Below are 18,909 nucleotides of genomic sequence, written 5' to 3' on the forward strand. Positions count from 1 at the left end.
CTGTAGTGGTTGGCCGCTACGCTTTTCAGCCCTTAGCAAGCGAAAAGGCAAATATGATGTCTTCATTACGCTTCAGTACCCAGGTTTGCGTGCGATAAGTATAGGCGGCTTTGTTGGTGTGGGCGCTGTCTTCTAGATGCACCTTCTTTGTGATTTTCTTCTCTTTGCTCCGGGCTTCACAATATTCTTTGTGCCATGTTTGAAACCTGTGGCGCAGTTTCGAAAATGTACAGAGAGCAGCTGATTTCATTCTACGACCGCTACAATCCAGCATGCCTGGGTTCTGTTGATGAAATTTTGGAAATATTTGAAGGTCGCGAAGAAGAACTTTTTCGCGTATTGGCGGAAAAGTACGGAGCACAAGAACACCTTGCCGACTCACAGGGCAAAAGATGCGCTTTTTTGTCCTCTGGTGAGTCGGCCCATTGCCGGGGGAACTGTGATAGGTCGAACTTAGACAAGCTGAAGAACGTACGTAGCTCGCCATTGTGTGATGTTTGTCAGCGTCTTAGTGAAGCTCTGCGTGCGAAAAGTGAAGAAGTGAGGCAATTGGTGTCGAGGGTTAAAGCTATGGAAGGCCGGCTCAAAGAGTGCAATGTTATGGACGCGTCTGCTGCCGCTCCTGAGCAAAGCGGACGAAGGACCTCAGAGCTAACCTGTGAAAATCGAGACCTGTCAGAGAAGCTTAGAAGCTGTGAAAAGGAGAACGCCAACCTGATTGCTAGGAATCGTGAACTTCGTAAAGAAGTGGTGGTGTTGCAGGCAGAAAATGAAGCTCTTCGTCGACAGAAGAGGATGGACGAGGATACTTTAGAGCATCTGCGAGAGCTGCTTCGTGAAAGTGAACGGAAAGAGCGCCATCTCCTGGTGACGGTGGCTGCGAGGGAGCTGGAAGCCGGGCCGCCGTTGCACGAAAGCGAATTTGAGGAGATTATTCGCAGCAGCCAACAGCAGTTGACGGCCTTTTACGAGGAGAAGATGTGTGCTATGCAAGCCGAGATGGATCGTTTCTACGCTCACGCATCGGCGTGTATCCAAGAGAAGGATGCCATCATTGCAGCGTTGAAGGAAGAAGAAATGTAGAGACAACGGTCTGTGTGGTACATTAGTGGTGTTGGGGTTTTTTATTTGCTGATTATCTCTGTGCCGGAGGCAGATAGTGAACATTTCAAGAAGCGAATCGTGAACGATACAAAGGACTTTCAGCCTTCTTGTCAAGGAACGGATGGACATCGTCTGTTTTGTTTTCCGCTGTGTCTTAAAGCAATTTTTGCTGGTACTCGTCCCCTCTCTGTGAGAGACAGCGTTATCATCTGCCGTCGCGCTAGTAAGGCTTTCTGCCTACGTTACTCATGTGTTTTCTCAGTGATAGCTTTACTTATTATTGGATCTTTTTTTTCTTTCATCTACCTTGAAGTAAAGTGGTGTGAAGTAAATGCGGCAACGAAGAAGTGCACTTGCAGCCGAGGCGGAGCCGCCGGTCGTGCGCACGGCAATTTCACGGCACATCGCAAATGTCGACATGTTCCCGAAACCGAAGGAAGATTATCAGCGCGAGCAAACGAGGTGGGGCGCTCTTCTTAGCGTTTTCACTGTGTTTTTTGTGATTTTTCTCGTGTTGTGGGAAGGCGCCGCATACCTAAGAGGGCGCGACGCGTATGATACAGATGTTTCTCTCGACAAAGGACTTTCAGAGGATATGCCGGTGCATTTCGACGTACTTTTCCCGTTCATGCCTTGCAATCGTCTTAGCATTGACGTTGTTGACACAACGGGGATGGCAAAGTTCAACTATACAGGCAGGCTACACAAACTTCCCACCGCGCTTGACGGAGAAGTCGTGTACAAAGGAAGCCTGAAGGATCTCGACAATGAAATGGAGACGAGGGAAGGGCGCGCTGGCAAAAAGTGCCGCCCGTGCCCACCATCTGCCTTTGATGGAGTACCCGCAGAGGTGCGCAGCGCAGCCGAGTTGAAGTGCTGCGACACCTGCGAGAGCGTCTTGGACTTGTACAAGGAGCTGGGAAAGGGTATTCCAGGCACTGAGTACATTCCGCAGTGCCTGGAGCAGTTGTACCAACGAGCGAGCGGGTGCACCGTGATGGGCTCTCTCGACTTGAAAAAGGTTCCTGTCACAGTCATTTTCGGTCCCCGACGTACCGGCCATTTTTACTCGCTTAAGGATGTGATTCGATTGGATACCTCTCATTTCATCAGAAAACTACGCATCGGGGATGAGACTGTGGAGCGGTTTTCAAAGAATGGTGTGGCTGAGCCGCTTTCTGGTCACAAGTCGTCTTCGAAGACTTACTCGGAGACACGTTACTTAGTGAAGGTGGTTCCCACAACTTACAGAAAAACGAAGACGAAAAACGCAAAGGCTTCCACCTATGAGTATAGTGCCCAGTGGAGCAGGCGGACGATTGTGGTGGGTTTCGCTGGAGCGGTCCCTGCTGTGCTGTTCGAGTTTGAGCCTGCCCCTATTCAGGTGAACAATGTGTTCGAGCGACAGCCTTTTTCGCACTTCCTGGTGCAGCTCTGCGGTATCGTAGGTGGATTGTTTGTTGTTCTGGGATTTATCGACAATGTTGTCGACTGGGTTGGCGCTTTCGGGAAGTGGCAGCGGTAGATAAGTTGTTTTTCTTCTCCGTCCGCTCTATATGGGGCGCGAAATCACAATAGAACAATCTGAGGCTGTTGAATGCTCTGCTACGACTGTCCTACTCAAACAAATGAGGAGTATATGTTTTGCGTTTTTTGTCGCCTGAAAAGGTCTCAGCATTGTGAGTCCAGTTAACTGGTGCTTGGCAATATTAGAGTAGGAAAGAGATCGACAGCATATGGCTACTGTGAAGGCAGGCAGTACCAGACTGCTTTTTTTGCCGATTTTGCCCTCTATGACGTTGCTGCTTTTTCTTTTCCGTCTACCTTTCCATGCGCTGCACTTGTTTTTTTTTTCTGCCAACTCTCTATCATAGCAGGGGTTTGGGGGTGTCCGCATATAAGTGGTTTGCTGCCAGTCTCTCAAGGAAGAAAAAAGAACACGTTTCTGGCTACTGGCACAGCAGGATTGTAGTGCACGAGGAGCGGCCCAATCGTAAGTCAGTGTAGCACTGTTAGTAGGGTCGGTTTCGGATACCTGTAAAGTCCATGTTCCGCTCTCGTTTTCTTGGCTGCGCTCTCAGCGGTGCAGCGAAGGTACCGGAGCAGCTGCCGGATTGGGCAATCGAAAAGCGCACGTACCTGAGCTTGGCACTTGACCGATGGGCGCTGAAAGTGCAGCGCTTGGCGACAAAGTTGATCGCTGTCAGCGATCGTATGATGGGCGTGCAGCCGAAGGAGGAGCTTTATCGCATTCCGCGTCTCTTGAAGGTGAGCGGGAAGCGGCCGACGGTTATGGATAACTGTTTCATTGCGCCAAGTGCTATAGTTACCGGCGATGTTCATGTGGGACGAAAGAATTATATCGGCTACAACGCCATTATCCGGGCTGAAAAGGGGGAGAGCATTCACCTCGGCGAAAGCTGCAACGTGCAGGAGAAGGCAATAGTCACCGGAAACACAACGGTGGGCAAGTGGACTACGATTGAGCCCATGGCCATCGTTGAGTCTGCTGATATTGCGTCGTGCTCGTTTGTGGGAGCCAGCGCGATCGTCATGAAAGGTAGTAGTATCGAGTCCGGTGCCATGTTGTGCGCCGCGAGCGTCTTGCAGTCTGGCGCGATTATCCCTTCCGGTGAGATGTGGGCCGGCAACCCGGCCCAGAAAGTGGCCGACCTCACGGAGAAGGAAAAGGATGCCATTATCAAGGCGGCCAAGCACTCTGTCCTGCTCGCTATCGAGCACCACGACTCGTGGGAGCTTACCTGGGAGGAAATCGAGGACCAACGCGACGCTCGAGAGCTGTTTGCGCGGTACGCCGAAGGCAACCGGGAGCTGCGTATTAAGGCCATGTACATCAAGGAGCCGCCGCGACCGAACCGAAAGAAGATGGGTCGCCGCACACCACACGAGCTGGTCGACGGCAGCGAGAACGCTCCCGCGCTGGCTGAGAGTATTCACCAGGGCTACTAAAGTTCAGTGCTGTAGACTGCAATGTCGAAAGACAAAATGATGACTCGAGCCCACTATCGTGAGGGTATGCCGCCGACTCTGCTCTCTCAAGATGTACTATTTTTGCTTTTCTACGCTCGCGCCACAACAGAAAGAGGCGAATGCCTGTCGTGATGATAGTGTCGTTCTTGAATGTGTGTGTGTGTGTATTGTTGTTCTCTGCCGCATTACAGCTTATGCAGCTGTGGTTTCTGCAATTGTTCTCGGAGAAGTATTTTTTTTTCTCTGTAGGATGGACTGTTTTTTTTTTCTGCTCCGATTTGGGAGCTGAGAAGGGTATCGTAGAAAGACACCATCCACAAACAAAAGAGATTGACAGTTATCGAGTCTTTCTTATTTTTTTTTTGCTTTGCAGGCTGAGCAAGGTGCTCCGTCTATGCTGGCAATAAATGCTGAAGCCACTCCCTGGCGCAGACGCACATGAAATCCTGCCGGAGCTCTTGCTGAATGCACGAGCCAGCTCGTGTGCGCTTACCCATGCCTTTTTGAAATCGCCATCGTCGTTTTGTCTTCTTCCTGTGACTTTTCATTTGTCTCACGCCATCTGGCGCCACCATTGATGCACAGTACCCTGGGACTATTTGGAGTATCTGGCTGTTTTGATTACACTTCCCACTGCTTTCCGGCTATACAAGAACCAAGGCAGATGGACCCCATCATATCCTGCGATAACATTCACAAGACGTACCTCCTCGGCGTCGAGGGTGTACCGGCGCTGCGTGGCGTGGATGTGGACATAAACCCTGGCGAACTTCTCGTGGTGTACGGCACGAGCGGCGGTGGTAAGAGCACGCTCCTCAACGTTCTCGGGACAATTGACACCCCGACAAAGGGAAATATGTTTCTTTTTGGAAAACGTGTGACGGATCAAACGCCAGACTCAGAGCTAGCAGCGATGCGCTGCAAGCGCATCGGGTTTGTCTTTCAGTCGTTCAACCTGATCTCCACCATGGATGCACTGGGCAATGTGTCGCTGCCGATGATGATCAAAGGTTCGCTATCAGCGTCGGACATCAAAAAGCGTGCCACCGCACTCCTCGAGGAGGTTGGTCTCGGGCATAGGCTGCACCACTTTCCATCAATGCTCTCTGGTGGTGAGCAGCAGCGCGTGACGATTGCCCGGGCTCTTGCCAATGAGCCGGAGATCTTGTTTCTCGATGAGCCTACAGGTGACCTGGACACAAAGAATACTCTCATCATCATGAACATTCTTATGCGGCTGAACCGTGAGCATGGTCTCACGATGGTGATGGTGACTCATGATGTGTACATGAAACAGTACGCCCATCGCGTCATTTACATCCGCGATGGCAAGGTGAGCACCACCGAAACTGTCCACAGTAATGTTCGCGAACGAGCTTGGAATGAGCTGCAGAAGTCCCTGCGCAAGGCAAGCACCGGGACAGGGGAACAGAAGACACCTACCAGCGAGCAGCGCACCCCTCAGGACTACGCCACATTCTCAGCGCAAGGTCCGCTGAATCTGGATGAGGACCCAGAAATGCAGCAGGTGGTCGATGTGCTTTTCGGGCCTCAGCAGGGCCGAGTCTGAAAAGGCGAGGCAACGCCCTCTCTTCCTTTTTTTTCTATATCTCCCTGCCTCTCTATTTCATCTTTGTTGTTTGTTTGCACTGCTCTCGTTCAGTTTTCTTTTCATTTTTTGTGCTGCTACGAGGTGGACGTCCTGTAGTTCTCTGCGTTTCGCTTTTGTTCTCGTTGTCTCTCAGCTTTTCAAAGTGCTTTTCGCTTGCTAGTTATCTTTTTCCAGTGAAAACACCCTTTTAGCATGGCGCTGGTTTTCTGATTCGAAAAAAAGAAAAATACAGCACGGATAAAGCAAAATGCCGCCGATATCTTGAGCAAAAGAGACACCTTGTCGCTCTCTCCCCTTGTCACTTCTTTATGCTCCAAGTGGCTTGGATTGGATCGCTCATGGAGTGCATCCGACGTCGAGAACCCCGCGCGTACTCTACTCTCTGCATGCACAGCCTTGCGTCGCAGCCGATCGCGGTCAGCAAGCAGTGGCACTTTCGTTTCCGTGAGCACTGATGCTTTCTGCCTCTCTCTTCAGAAAACGATCCTCTTGTCGTTCGCTTTGCAGCGTCTTCTGTATCTCCTGTGCGTGAAAATGGCACGAGAAAGGCTGTAGAAGAAAATGTCGTGAAGATGGAGGCCCTGTTGCCTGTCGAGACCTGTTTTCGATGCGGTCATCGCTACGCATTTCGCCTGTCGCGCTTTGGGTGTGTGTTCTCGTGTGCATGCGACGAGTGCATCGACGTGCTGAAAGTGGCCGCGGCCTTCTCCGCCGCCGTGCGTGGACGAACAGCCGCGGTGCCGTTTGTCCCGGTTATGTTATCCCCATCCTGCGAACTCACCTTTTCCATGAAGATGGTGTCTGTGGAGGTGGACTTTGTGCGCGATCGTGTTTCCGCCCACTTCCGGAACTTTCACGACGCTGAAGTGGCGCAGATAGCGTTTAGTCTTTCCCTCGCACTTCGCGAGCAACTGGCACGGAGTGGGGTAGTTCTGACGGGCCCAGCACCAGTGATTGACCAGCTCACTGAGGAGCTTCTTGAGTCCGCACAAGATCCCGCGCTTCCGTTCTTTGTGAACCCGCCGCCGCCTGGCCTGCGCAAAGCTGTAGCTGGCATTCTCAGCTGTGCAGTGCCCGAAACCAGGCTCGATCGGATTCCACATCTCCTTCGTCGCGCTATGAAAGCCCATCAAGTAGAGGGTGTGAGGACGGCGCTGCGATGGGGAGGACGGATTCTTTTTGCTGACGACATGGGTGTTGGAAAAACAATGCAGGCATTGGCCACCGTGGCAGCACTCGAGGCCTATCCGCTTCTCATTGTATGTCCCTCGGCGTTAAAGCTCATGTGGGCAGACCTAATCGAGCAGTACCTGCACGAGCAGGTGTCTGTCGAGGAGATGCACCCGATTCACGGCGCCAATGACGCGCTCAGTATTGACTCGCAGCCAAAGGTGGTGCTGGTGAGCTATCACATGGCAGCGGTACTAGAGAAGCAGCTGCAGGCTCGCAGCTGGAAGTGTCTCTTGTGCGACGAGAGCCATCTTCTGCACACAAATGTTAGCGGAGCTGATGCAACCTATACACGTGTGGTGGTAGCTATCGGGAAACGGGCGCCTCACTGTCTCCTGCTTTCTGGAACGCCGGCTACGGATAATCCATTTGATCTGTTTAACCAGATTGACACGCTCCGGCCCAACCTACTCGGGGAGTCGCGCTTTGAGTTCGCGATGCGGTACTGCCAGCTCACCTTCTCTCCCTACTTGCAGGTTGGAGAGTCGACGAGGAGGGTAGAGTTTTCATCGCTGCTGCGCTCCTGCTGTATGTTGCGCCGCCTCAAGGAGGATGTGCTGGAGCTGCCACGAAAAAGCAGAGTTGTGATGCGGGTAGCACATCGTATTGGCCCGCACAGTGGCGCCCGCTGCAGCGGGGAAGCGCCGTATCAGGAGCGGTACGCGAATAGCTGGAAAGCAAACTGGAACGGCATCGCGGAAGCAGTGGAGCACTGCTGCAGCAAGTACGACCGCGTTGTGCTTCTGGCGCACCACATCGAGCTGATTGACTCACTTGTGCAGTGGGCTCGTGACCACTGCAAGCGCGCGGTACGCATCGACGGGCGAGTGCCGGTGCAACAGCGTGGAGATCTCCTACACGCTTTCCACCGCGGGGAGGCGAGAATTGCGGTAATCGGGATTACGGCGTGCGCGGTGGGTATTTCGCTAGCACCGGCTCAGTGTGCTGTGTTCTGTGAGCTCCCCCCTGACGCGGCGTGGATGCGGCAGGCAGAGGATCGCCTGCATCGCCCTGGACAGCGCGACGAGGTTGTTGTATACTATCTGCTAGGGCTCCATTCGCAGTTTGACGCCGAGCTCTTTTCCCGCTTGTGCAGGAGCCTCTCCGAAGCGGAGGAGTCTAGAGGCGCAAGTCTCTCGCTTTCGCAAATCGCACACGCGTCCCACCCAGCACTGCAGCTGAAGCCTGCTTCCAACGCGCAGACGCATGGCTCAGTGCAGCCAACAGCGGAGCCTTTGCTCTTTTGTATTAGCAAAAACACCGGTCGCATCCACGTACGCGCAAGCAGATCGACTGGCTTTTACACCACGTTTCCGTGGCATGAGGCAAGACAGTGCGTGCAGAAGCGCCAGGACCTAGTGTGGCAGCAGCTGGACACTTTCCTTGAATCCGTTGCTCGCCTTTCACCGTTTCATCGGAGGCAACTCGTCCTTTGCCAGGCGTGGCTGCCACCTGTCTTCCAGTGGAAAAGCAGCGGAGTGGCTGCCTCCGCTCCACGACGGCGCAACCGCTATGCGAAAACACTGACTGTTGGATGGGGGGTGTGGTGGGAAGTGCGCCGATTGTACTTTCCCACGCGTTACTACTTTGGTCCCCTCACTGCTGCTGCGAACAATGAATACGAGGCGGGCTGCCTGAACTGCGCGGCGAGCCTCCCACAGCTCGATCGAGGTGCTTACATCTTTGTGCCCGGGGCAATTTGCGGTGCCGCCAACGGCGATTCTGAGCTCTTCTGCTCAGGTAAGTGTAGGCTGTCGTTTTTTATCCGGCGGTCTGGTGGGGCGATACGCCGCAGTGTTGCGGGTGTAGACAAGAGTGTTTGCTCGCACTGCCACGTTGACTGTGAGACACTGTGCACCTCCGTAGCAGCAGCGGCAGGGAGACGAGAGCGTGTGGCTGTGATTGGGAAGCTGCACCCGCAACTGCTGCAATTCCCCGCTCTCTGCGAGAAGGTCGTCTCGAATCCTATCCCTGGGAATTTCTGGCACGTTGATCACGTGGTTCCCGTTGCATGGGGTGGGGGCGAGGCGACTCTAGACAACCTGCAGACGCTGTGTGTCGTCTGTCACGCCCTCAAAACCCATGAAGATATGAGGCAACTGCGACAGAAGCGTGCACTGTTGCCTGTCCAAGGGCCGGTGGCTCGAACAACAGTCGACGTCGCGTGGATAAAGGTGACTGCTTCCAGTGGCTCACGGGTCACATGGCGCAAAGTATGAACTTCCACTTGCGCAGACATGCAGCGTGCCCGCAGCAACCATTGTCGAAGACGTTCTTTTTGCTGGTGTTGGGGCTATCTGTTCTTTCGTTCCACCCCCTCCTCCTTATTCCGTGTCGATACTGCCAGCTCATGTGACTGTGAAACGGCGACACTTTTTCCATCCACTTTTCCTTTGTTCGAGAAAAAGCTATGTGGAAACTCAAAAAGGTAGTGCAGGGCTGATGTGGCGGAAGCATGGAGAGAAGCGTATCATGCTGCTCTAATGTGCTGTGTGGCGAGTCGCGCGCACTCGGCTGTAGAGACTCTTAATACTGCGCCCTGCAGTGTTTCTATCACAGCTATACCATCCCAGACAAGCCATGTACCGCATGCTGTATTTCTGTGTGTTCCGCTTCGCAGCCTTTCCCTCCGTACGGTGCATCAGAAGACGGCTTCATCTATGAAGCGGGTCCCGCTCGCAGCACTGCTTTCTTGCCTCTCCTTCGCAAACGCACATGTATACACGAAAACGACGCGCGCACGCACGGGCATATTATTGGCACGGCAGCTTTTGATCGTTTGTCTTCATCCTGTACAGGTGCAACAGCATTCGCCAAATTCGCAAAACAACGAAAGTAGTGCTGGAATTGATGGCCAAAAAGAAAAACGAATGTCACTTCTGCAGGTTAGTACAAGCGTACAACACTTGTGAGAATGACGAAATAAAAGATGAAATCGACATCATCGTCAACACTTACGAAAATGTCCGCGTGTCGGGCAAGAGCGCGGCGCACTACCGAGTGCTTGTCCCACTTACATCCGAAAGCCACCCGAGCAGACGCGTTACACTAGAGATCCGGGTGGTACCTGGCTATCCGTATGTGGCACCGGCCATCAATCTTTTGTTTCCACCGGGTGTGCAACCCGGGTGTGAGGGTACGCTGTCAGAGTACGAGGTGAAGCAGATGGCCAAGGAGGTGCTGAACAACATTCAGCCGTGTCTCCCTAGTGGTATGCCGTGCATGATGCAAATCGTCTCCACTGTGGCCGCCATTGTAGAGTGCAGCATTGATCCACCGTCGCAGCAGCAGAACGGAAAGGCGCAGGGTGAGCCAAAAGTGCTTAGCGCGGGCCAGTCGTCATCACTGACGCCAGTTCCGCTGAAGGCGAAGGAAGCGTTGAAGCTCAGCCTGTTTGCGTTTCACCTTCTAAAGAAGTGCTGTCACATGAAGAACCCGGAGTCGAACGAGGAGGCCGCCAGCAACTTCGACTGGCTTGTTAAGTATCTGCTGGACAGCGTCAGCATTTTCCCGGAAGCGGCGCGTAGTTTTTTTCCGTGGAATGGAATTTCGTTTTCGCGTGCCTTTGCCGCGAACATTGAGAGCGCCCTGGCCCTCCCTCCAGATCAGCAGGGCCTGCCAAAATGGCTTTGGGAGGATGAAGGACGCAACCTTCGCATCCAGCAGGGCTCGGAGGGTCGCTACCGGAACGAGTTCATTCAGCAGCGTCTTCTAGGGACCGGCGGTTTTGCTCCTGTGTACGTCTGTCGGAAGAAGATCGATGGCCGCTTGTACGCGATTAAGAAGATTGCAATGACAGAGGCGCAATCTGAGAAGGTTCTGCGAGAGGTGCAGACTCTCGCTGCACTGAATCACAAGAACATTGTTCGCTACTACGATGCGTGGGTCGAGGACGGGTGCGATGAGGACTTGCGTGAGTTCGTTGACACTGACGCGGAGGATGAGGAAGATGAGAAGATGAAGCACGGCGGGAAAATGCTATCACCCCAATCGCGTGCCGTTGCCCGCGCTTCGTTGTCCTCGGATACTGACTGTACCTCTTCCCTCTACTCGTCATCAGTGGAAAAGAGCAGCAGCGCGGACACAAGCGAGGAGGACCACGAATCCGGCGAATCCTGCAGCGATAGCGGTGACGCTCGAAGTGATGTTAAAATGCACGAACCAAAGGGGAGGCGGCCGTCCATGAATTTCCAGACGCTTTACATTCAAATGGAGCTGTGCTCTGCCCGATCACTTCGCCATTTGATTGATGAAAGCGACTCCAGCGACTCTGGTGGCATCTTTTCTTCTGCCAACGGAGAAAAGGTCGCCGTGTCCATTCTCCGCCAGCTCCTCTCCGTCACAGCTCACACGCATCGCGAGCGCATTGTTCATCGGGATCTGAAGCCTGAAAATGTGCTGTTTGAAATGGAGTCAAACCACAACAGTGAAGCTGGAACCATCCGCGTTGCAGACTTTGGCCTGGCGCGCGTGATGAGCGGCGTAAAGCGTATCACGAGCGTTCTAGACGTGGATGAGGTGAATACGCCGACAAATTTGGTCTCAGCAAACTATCCCACAGGCAACTGCGGCTCGGTGCTGTACTGCGCGCCAGAGCAGGAGAAGGGTCTCGAGTACGATTACAAGGTTGACGAGTTTAGCATCGGTATGATCGCGTTTGAAATGTGGCTTGCCATCGCCGGAAAAGGCTTTCGCGAGCGTTTTACTATTATGGGCGAAGTCTGGCGCACTGGCAAGCTTCCGCAGTGGTTTGCCCGGTGGAACCCGACGATGGCCGATATTATCGAGAAGCTGCTGGAGCCTGACCCACGTCGACGCACCACCTGCGAGGCTGTGCTGAGCACGGCTGAGCTTCCAGGTGATCCGGCTGATCTCACAAGTGCGCTGGATACAGTGGACAGGTATGGCGAGAGAATAGCTGGACGCATCATCCAAAAAATCCAACGAATCGGATCTGAGTTCCGCAAGCCGTCGAGGGCATTCCGCGACGACGCTCAATTTGTGGGATCGTCGCAGTGCACTGATGTGGTGCAAGCGGTTCAGGTGATCGGCATGCTGCACGGCGCCGTCCCGGTGGCGCTCTTTGACCCGACTGTGGCAATGAACCCTAAGCTGGCTGAGATGAATGTAGACTGTGTGGTGGACAGCAGCGGCCGCAGCTTTGCCTACTCTGCCCTTCCATACTTTGCGACAGCGTCGTTTCTCGGCATGCAGGAGAATAGCGCCATCGGCTCCTTTTATCAGTTTTACCATCGCGCTCGATCCTACGTCATATTCACCACGCCACTGCCCCACCACGGTGTATTCAACGAGTGTGTGCTGGAGCCGTTGCTGTCGCTATGTCATCTGCTGGCGTTTACAGAGACGACGGAGCCGATGGAGGTGATTGTGTCGCACGTCCACTGGCTAAAGACAGTGTTTCCCGCCGAGATCGGAACGCGGTCGCCGCCACCTGCGCTGTGTCATCTGCGCAGCGAGATCCTCACAGCAGACCAGGTCGGGCATGCGATCTCAAGTATCACAGAGAGTCTGTGCGCTGCCGGACTGCTGCTGTGCGACGAGCGTGACGAGTACATCAAAAAGTTCACAATGGCAGTTGTCGACGTCATAAACACGTTTGCGAAGCACATGAATACGCACCTTACTCTAGTTATGGACCCGGCACTGCAGCCCAGCGACTTGCTCGTTGCGCGAAAAGCCCTGGAGACGGGCATCATTTTCGAGTGTCGCTCTACGCGCGGGGCGGTACCGCTGGCCTTTGGCTGCTTTCTGGACAACTTCACAACCAACTGCACCGTTGTGAACCCCGACATTTCTGCGTTCTCCGTAGTGGTGGACGTGCAGCATCTCCTCAACGTGGGCAAGCACGTACACGTGACTTGGCGTGAGAATCTTCTGTTGGATGGTGTCGCCGCAAAGCGACACGATTTATACTCGCTCACGCAACTCCCTCACGTCGTGGAGGCGGCGATTCAGCTGTGGAAGGGAAATATCCGGGCGTGCATCCGCGCCGACACGGACGCTCGCGCACTGGCGCGGGCCCTGAAGGCGAAGCAGATCAGGTGGTTGCTCGTGGATGGAAAGCGGATTGTAGCGGTGTCAACGAATCAGCAGGGTAAAGTAAGCGGGCACGGTGGCGACATCGCGCTCGACGATCTGCGACAAACTGTCCGCAGCCTTTCCGTAAAGGAGAAGTCGACAAGCAGTGCGAACATAGACGTTCAGTTCCTTTCGGGAAAGGTTGAGACCCGCACAGCTGATAAGATTGTAGAGCTGTTCTCCACAATGATGACACCGCCTCCGTCCACAGTGGTGGTGGTAAACACTGACGTGAAGCGCATTCACGAGTGTCTGGAACAGTTCAACGAGTCGGCGCCGGACTCGCCACCCGAGACCCTTGCAGAGCCCACGCTGGCCAGGTGGATGAAGGCTAACGCTGCGGCGTCGAGTGTGGTGCCCGTCTACTCCCTGACCGAGGGAAAGATAGTCTTTTTTGTTAACTACAAACGATTCAAGGTCTCTGGAAAAAAGAAATAAACCCCACAAGAAAAATAAGCAGGACAGTACAACAGGTCATTCCAGCTTCGCTGCCTCTGAATAAGGGAGCAGTCGTAGCATGTCGGGTTGATTGTTTCTTCACTTTGGTTCCGTGCGCTTCTTCTGCTCAGCTTGCACACTACTTATTTCGATTTCGATTTTTTTTTCTGTGCAGCGAGACATGAGCGCACCGGTGTGATGAGGGCCGCGTCGATGTCTTATGAGTGTATGGGTATTTGTCTATTGGGAACTGCTGTTTTCCTCTTACCGTTGCGGAAAACAACTGCCAACTGCTCTTTTTTTTCCTTGCTTGTAACACCAGTTTTCTTATCCTTTCATACCACCGCCTGCTGAAGAACTTGCTTTACGGATTTGATTTTTTCGTTTTGCTGCATCCATGTACTCCCCTGATGACAGGGACACACCTCGGCGCGCCGCATCAGGGCTCAGTGGCCCCACTCTGTGAAGGGGACAAGCAGGCCCCTTCCCCCCTATGCCTGCCAATGCCGGTCCACCTCCGGTGGCGGCAGGGTCAAGCGCCCGCGACGCAGCGAAGTGAGAGCGATGTATTGCTGCTGGTGTATGGGCGGTCAGGTCCTGGATGGCGCTGCTTTGCCCGACGCGATGGGGGCCTGTGTGAGCGGCCGGGGTCACGTGGCGTTCAGCTCACGTTGTATGGTGGTATGGACATGCTGATGAAAAAAGAAAGTGTGCAATCACGTGTTTATCGTATTAGTGCTAAAGCGATATGGAATGAACGAGAGATAGGTAGCGCTATGCATAAAAAACTTCCCTGTGAGCATGGAAGAGGATCAACGCATGCGCATGCCATGAAATCCGCATGCAGTTTGCAGCTAAGTGCTGGTGCATCGGGAAAAGGTGAAACGTTTTCTCGTAAAGGGTGAGGGACGTTGCAGCGCTGAAGCTCCTCAAAAGAAAAATGACGATGATTTCAGTGGAGCGGTGCTTAAGAGTCACACTCCCTCCCATCAACCTCTTCTCTCCTCCTTCCCACCACGCCAGCTCGTACTTGGAGAGTATAGTTGCTCATAGGAGCTCCGTCGTTTGAGCGCGGGTGTCTTCTTGACGCAGCCTGAGGCGCGTGTCAAGGCAAGGTTTTACTTCACTGAGCAGAATCTTGCAGAGGCTTATCAGCGCCGCCGCTCTCCCTGTCCCGGAAGAAAAAGGCTACAAACGATTTCCTTGTCCAGTGTCAAGGCATTGCACGTGTTTCGCACAAACGCAATTTGCCACCCCCCCCCCCTCGCAGCGTTCTCGGAAGGCATTCGCTTTCCGCTAGCATCTCTGCTAGCTCTTTGTATAGGCTTGGGTCGCACCTACTTTTTCGTGGCGCTTCCGCTTCCAGTGGGCGCAGCTAGCAACAGCAGCTACTGTTCGCCGGTGGCAAAATGGACCGCTTCTTCAAAAAGAGCTCTTCTGAAGCCGCTCAGGCGAAGGAGGAAGTGGAACTGTTGCAGCAGAAGATAAAGACGATGGGTGAAGTGGCGACAGCATTGGAGGCTCAGTTGAATGATGAAAAGACAAAATACACTTTGCTGCTCACCAAAACAAACACCTGGAAGGAAAAAGTAAAGGCACTTACTGAGTCCGATCGATCGCGCATCGCTGAGCTAGAATCACAGCTGGCAGCCTACCATGTGGCCGGCGAAGCCAGCGGCGGTGAATTGACCCCCGAGATACGCGCTGCTGTTCAAGCAGCACTTCGCGGCATCGTGGCCAAGCACGCCGAAGAGATGGGCGCATGTAAGCAGCAGGTGGCAGCTGCGCAGGCCACTTTGAGCACCAAGGAAACCACCATTGCAGAGCTCATGCAAGAGCTGGAGGCGGTCAAGGCGGTTTATTTGGAGAGCCAGCAGCGTTTCGCAGAGGAAATGCAGTCCGTGACAAATCACCACGAAAAGGAGATGGCACATCTGCGCTGCCAACCTGAATCTCTGCAGGAACTCGAGGACCTGAAATCTCGATTCCAAGAGCAGCAGAAGGAGATCGCCTCGTTGGAGAATCACTCGCTGCAAAATGCACAGATAATGAGTGTTCTTCAACAAGACTTGGCCTCCTCCGCAGAGAAAAATGAATCGCTAATTCAGGAGGTGCGCTCACTTCAAGAATCACTCGAGACCCTTAAGCAGAAGCAAGCAATTTGGAAAGAAAAGGTGATGCAGATGAAGGCGAAGGATGACGAGACCATCAAACAGCTGCAATCAGAGCTGGCACTCATGCGTGAGTCATCTCTCGAGATGAATCATTCACCTCCTGTAGCTGAGCCCCCTGCAATTTCCCAGCCTGGTACGAGCGCCACAGCAGCAACGCTCGACCGAGGGTCTACCTCGGCCTCGAAGCCAACGCTGTCACCACCTGAGGAGCATCTTTACAAGCTCTCGATTCAACTAGAGGAAGAGCCCATTAACTCTCGCCAGTTTCAAGAGCAGTTAGCAATTTGGAAGCAAAAGGTCAACCAAATGAAAGTACACGACACGCGTACAATTGAAGCCCTGCAGGCGGAGTGCGATCACCTCCGCCACCAGCTGGCCGCCGGCGCGGACGAGCAGGCACAGGCCCACGAGGCCCTCCGCGCTGAGCTGGCGGCGGCGCAGAGCGAGCGCGACAACGCCGCGCAGCAGGCGCAGCGGCACGCAGAGGAGCTGGAGCAGCTCCGCCACCAGCTGGCCGCCGGCGCGGACGAGCAGGCACAGGCCCACGAGGCCCTCCGCGCTGAGCTGGCGGCGGCGCAGAGCGAGCGCGACAACGCCGCGCAGCAGGCGCAGCGGCACGCAGAGGAGCTGGAGCAGCTCCGCCACCAGCTGGCCGCCGGCGCGGACGAGCAGGCACAGGCCCACGAGGCCCTCCGCGCTGAGCTGGCGGCGGCGCAGAGCGAGCGCGACAACGCCGCGCAGCAGGCGCAGCGGCACGCAGAGGAGCTGGAGCAGCTCCGCCACCAGCTGGCCGCCGGCGCGGACGAGCAGGCACAGGCCCACGAGGCCCTCCGCGCTGAGCTGGCGGCGGCGCAGAGCGAGCGCGACAACGCCGCGCAGCAGGCGCAGCGGCACGCAGAGGATGCCGCGTGTGTGAGGCAGGAACTGGGGGCCAAGGCAGCGCAGCTCGAACAGCTGGAAGCAAACCTTCTTAGCTGGAAGGAGAAGGTGAAAGCCTCCAAGGCCCAGGACGCACAGCGCATCGCTTTGCAGGAGGAGGAGCTGGAGCAGCTCCGCCACCAGCTGGCCGCCGGCGCGGACGAGCAGGCACAGGCCCACGAGGCCCTCCGCGCTGAGCTGGCGGCGGCGCAGAGCGAGCGCGACAACGCCGCGCAGCAGGCGCAGCGACACGCAGAGGAGCTGGAGCAGCTCCGCCACCAGCTGGCCGCCGCCGCGGACGAGCAGGCACAGGCCCACGAGGCCCTCCGCGCTGAGCTGGCGGCGGCGCAGAGCGAGCGCGACAACGCCGCGCAGCAGGCGCAGCGGCACGCAGAGGAGCTGGAGCAGCTCCGCCACCAGCTGGCCGCCGGCGCGGACGAGCAGGCACAGGCCCACGAGGCCCTCCGCGCTGAGCTGGCGGCGGCGCAGAGCGAGCGCGACAACGCCGCGCAGCAGGCGCAGCGGCACGCAGAGGAGCTGGAGCAGCTCCGCCACCAGCTGGCCGCCGGCGCGGACGAGCAGGCACAGGCCCACGAGGCCCTCCGCGCTGAGCTGGCGGCGGCGCAGAGCGAGCGCGACAACGCCGCGCAGCAGGCGCAGCGGCACGCAGAGGATGCCGCGTGTGTGAGGCAGGAACTGGGGGCCAAGGCAGCGCAGCTCGAACAGCTGGAAGCAAACCTTCTTAGCTGGAAGGAGAAGGTGAAAGCCTCCAAGGCCCAGGACGCACAGCGCATCGCTTTGCAGGAGGAGGAGCTGGAGCAGCTCCGCCACCAGCTGGCCGCCGGCGCGGACGAGCAGGCACAGGCCCACGAGGCCCTCCGCGCTGAGCTGGCGGCGGCGCAGAGCGAGCGCGACAACGCCGCGCAGCAGGCGCAGCGGCACGCAGAGGAGCTGGAGCAGCTCCGCCACCAGCTGGCCGCCGGCGCGGACGAGCAGGCACAGGCCCACGAGGCCCTCCGCGCTGAGCTGGCGGCGGCGCAGAGCGAGCGCGACAACGCCGCGCAGCAGGCGCAGCGGCACGCAGAGGAGCTGGAGCAGCTCCGCCACCAGCTGGCCGCCGGCGCGGACGAGCAGGCACAGGCCCACGAGGCCTTCCGCGCTGAGCTGGCGGCGGCGCAGAGCGAGCGCGACAACGCCGCGCAGCAGGCGCAGCGGCACGCAGAGGATGCCGCGTGTGTGAGGCAGGAACTGGGGGCCAAGGCAGCGCAGCTCGAACAGCTGGAAGCAAGCCTTCTTAGCTGGAAGGAGAAGGTGAAGAGCGCAAAACTGATGGATTCCGAGAGAATTTTGAGACTGAGCGAGGAGAGGGATGGCTGGCAGAGGGAGGCGGCGAGGGTTTCGGAGGCTGTGCGGATGCTGTGTGCCAGTGCTAAGATCTGCAGTAATGCGGGGTCGCCGACGGAGTGGTCGGAGAGTCTGTGTGAAGCTGTGAAAGATGGGCAGGCCGCCTTAGTTTGCCTTTCGTTTGAACTATGGACGGAAAGCACTTGGGCGGGTATCCAAGGTTTCAAGGAGCAGTTGACAGCTTACCTGGGTGCTCGTGCGTCTGCGGCCAAGGAAGCGGCTGAGAGAGTAGAGGCTCTGGAGGCTGAAGTCTTGCGCCTAAAGGAATCGGAGGCTTCATTGAGTGCTCGTTGCGAAAATACCGAAGCTCATGCAAGGAGTGTTGAAGAGGATTTGAAGCGTGCATCGACTCAAGCAGAGCGTGTTTCAGAATTGGAACAGGAGACCAGTGATCTCAGGACGCGGTGCAACCTTCTTCGAAAAGAACTGCAGAGGCAGCGGGAGGCAATGCAGCGAGACCGGTCGCAGCCGCACGAGACTGCAAACAGCGAGGCTGCAGCGTCTCCAATCACGGAGAATGCAAGTGCAGTTCAGTCTGTTTTGCTTGCGGCTGCGGGCTGTGTGTCGGAGCGGGATGTCGTGACCTTTGTGGACAGCAGGGGTTCGCAGGGCGGGTCTCTCAAGCTGAGCAAGCTAGGAGCAGAGCAGCTGATCAAGGAGAATGCAGAACTCAAGCGAGAAAACGCGCACAACAACACCGTCATTGCTCAGTACATCAGAGAGTTAGAGGGGTACAAGGCAAATGAACGAGTGCAGCTTAGCATCGAGTATCTCCGCAACATAGTACAGCAGTATCTCTGTGCGGCAGAGGATTTGCGCCCAAAGATGATTCCGGCCATTTGCACCGTTCTGGAATTCAGCAGCAAACAAAAAGAAGACGTCCAAACAGCGAACCCACGATGCCCTCGATTTCACTGACCGTCGTCGACGCTGTTGAGA

General features: G+C 55.7%; 7 protein-coding genes across 7 annotated transcripts; all 7 read left to right on the top strand.

Moving 5' to 3' along the window:
• Positions 1-570: 570 nt before the first annotated feature.
• Positions 571-1,083, top strand: LINJ_11_0010 (conserved hypothetical protein; the record flags this gene model as incomplete). Its single annotated transcript, XM_001463767.1, has 1 exon — positions 571-1,083. The coding sequence occupies one exon, from the start codon at positions 571-573 to the stop codon at positions 1,081-1,083; it is 513 nt and encodes a 170-aa protein (XP_001463804.1).
• Positions 1,084-1,522: 439 nt separating this feature from the next.
• Positions 1,523-2,629, top strand: LINJ_11_0020 (conserved hypothetical protein; the record flags this gene model as incomplete). The annotated part of the gene is made up of 1 exon (XM_001463768.1): positions 1,523-2,629. The coding sequence occupies one exon, from the start codon at positions 1,523-1,525 to the stop codon at positions 2,627-2,629; it is 1,107 nt and encodes a 368-aa protein (XP_001463805.1).
• A 521-nt stretch (positions 2,630-3,150) lies between these two features.
• LINJ_11_0030 (conserved hypothetical protein) lies at positions 3,151-4,074 on the top strand (the record flags this gene model as incomplete). Its single annotated transcript, XM_001463769.1, has 1 exon — positions 3,151-4,074. One exon carries the CDS (start codon positions 3,151-3,153, stop codon positions 4,072-4,074), a length of 924 nt encoding a protein of 307 aa, XP_001463806.1.
• Positions 4,075-4,759: 685 nt separating this feature from the next.
• Positions 4,760-5,665, top strand: putative ABCH1 (ATP-binding cassette protein subfamily H, member 1; the record flags this gene model as incomplete). The annotated part of the gene is made up of 1 exon (XM_001463770.1): positions 4,760-5,665. One exon carries the CDS (start codon positions 4,760-4,762, stop codon positions 5,663-5,665), a length of 906 nt encoding a protein of 301 aa, XP_001463807.1.
• A 614-nt stretch (positions 5,666-6,279) lies between these two features.
• Positions 6,280-9,156, top strand: LINJ_11_0050 (putative SNF2/RAD54 related DNA helicase; the record flags this gene model as incomplete). The annotated part of the gene is made up of 1 exon (XM_001463771.1): positions 6,280-9,156. The coding sequence occupies one exon, from the start codon at positions 6,280-6,282 to the stop codon at positions 9,154-9,156; it is 2,877 nt and encodes a 958-aa protein (XP_001463808.1).
• A 946-nt stretch (positions 9,157-10,102) lies between these two features.
• Positions 10,103-13,474, top strand: LINJ_11_0060 (putative protein kinase; the record flags this gene model as incomplete). Its single annotated transcript, XM_001463772.1, has 1 exon — positions 10,103-13,474. One exon carries the CDS (start codon positions 10,103-10,105, stop codon positions 13,472-13,474), a length of 3,372 nt encoding a protein of 1,123 aa, XP_001463809.1.
• Positions 13,475-14,883: 1,409 nt separating this feature from the next.
• Positions 14,884-18,888, top strand: LINJ_11_0070 (conserved hypothetical protein; the record flags this gene model as incomplete). The annotated part of the gene is made up of 1 exon (XM_001463773.1): positions 14,884-18,888. One exon carries the CDS (start codon positions 14,884-14,886, stop codon positions 18,886-18,888), a length of 4,005 nt encoding a protein of 1,334 aa, XP_001463810.1.
• Between the last annotated feature and the right edge of the window lie 21 nt (positions 18,889-18,909).

This window comes from Leishmania infantum, chromosome 11 (assembly GCF_000002875.2).
Source record: "Leishmania infantum JPCM5 genome chromosome 11".
Taxonomy (NCBI): domain Eukaryota; phylum Euglenozoa; class Kinetoplastea; order Trypanosomatida; family Trypanosomatidae; genus Leishmania; species Leishmania infantum.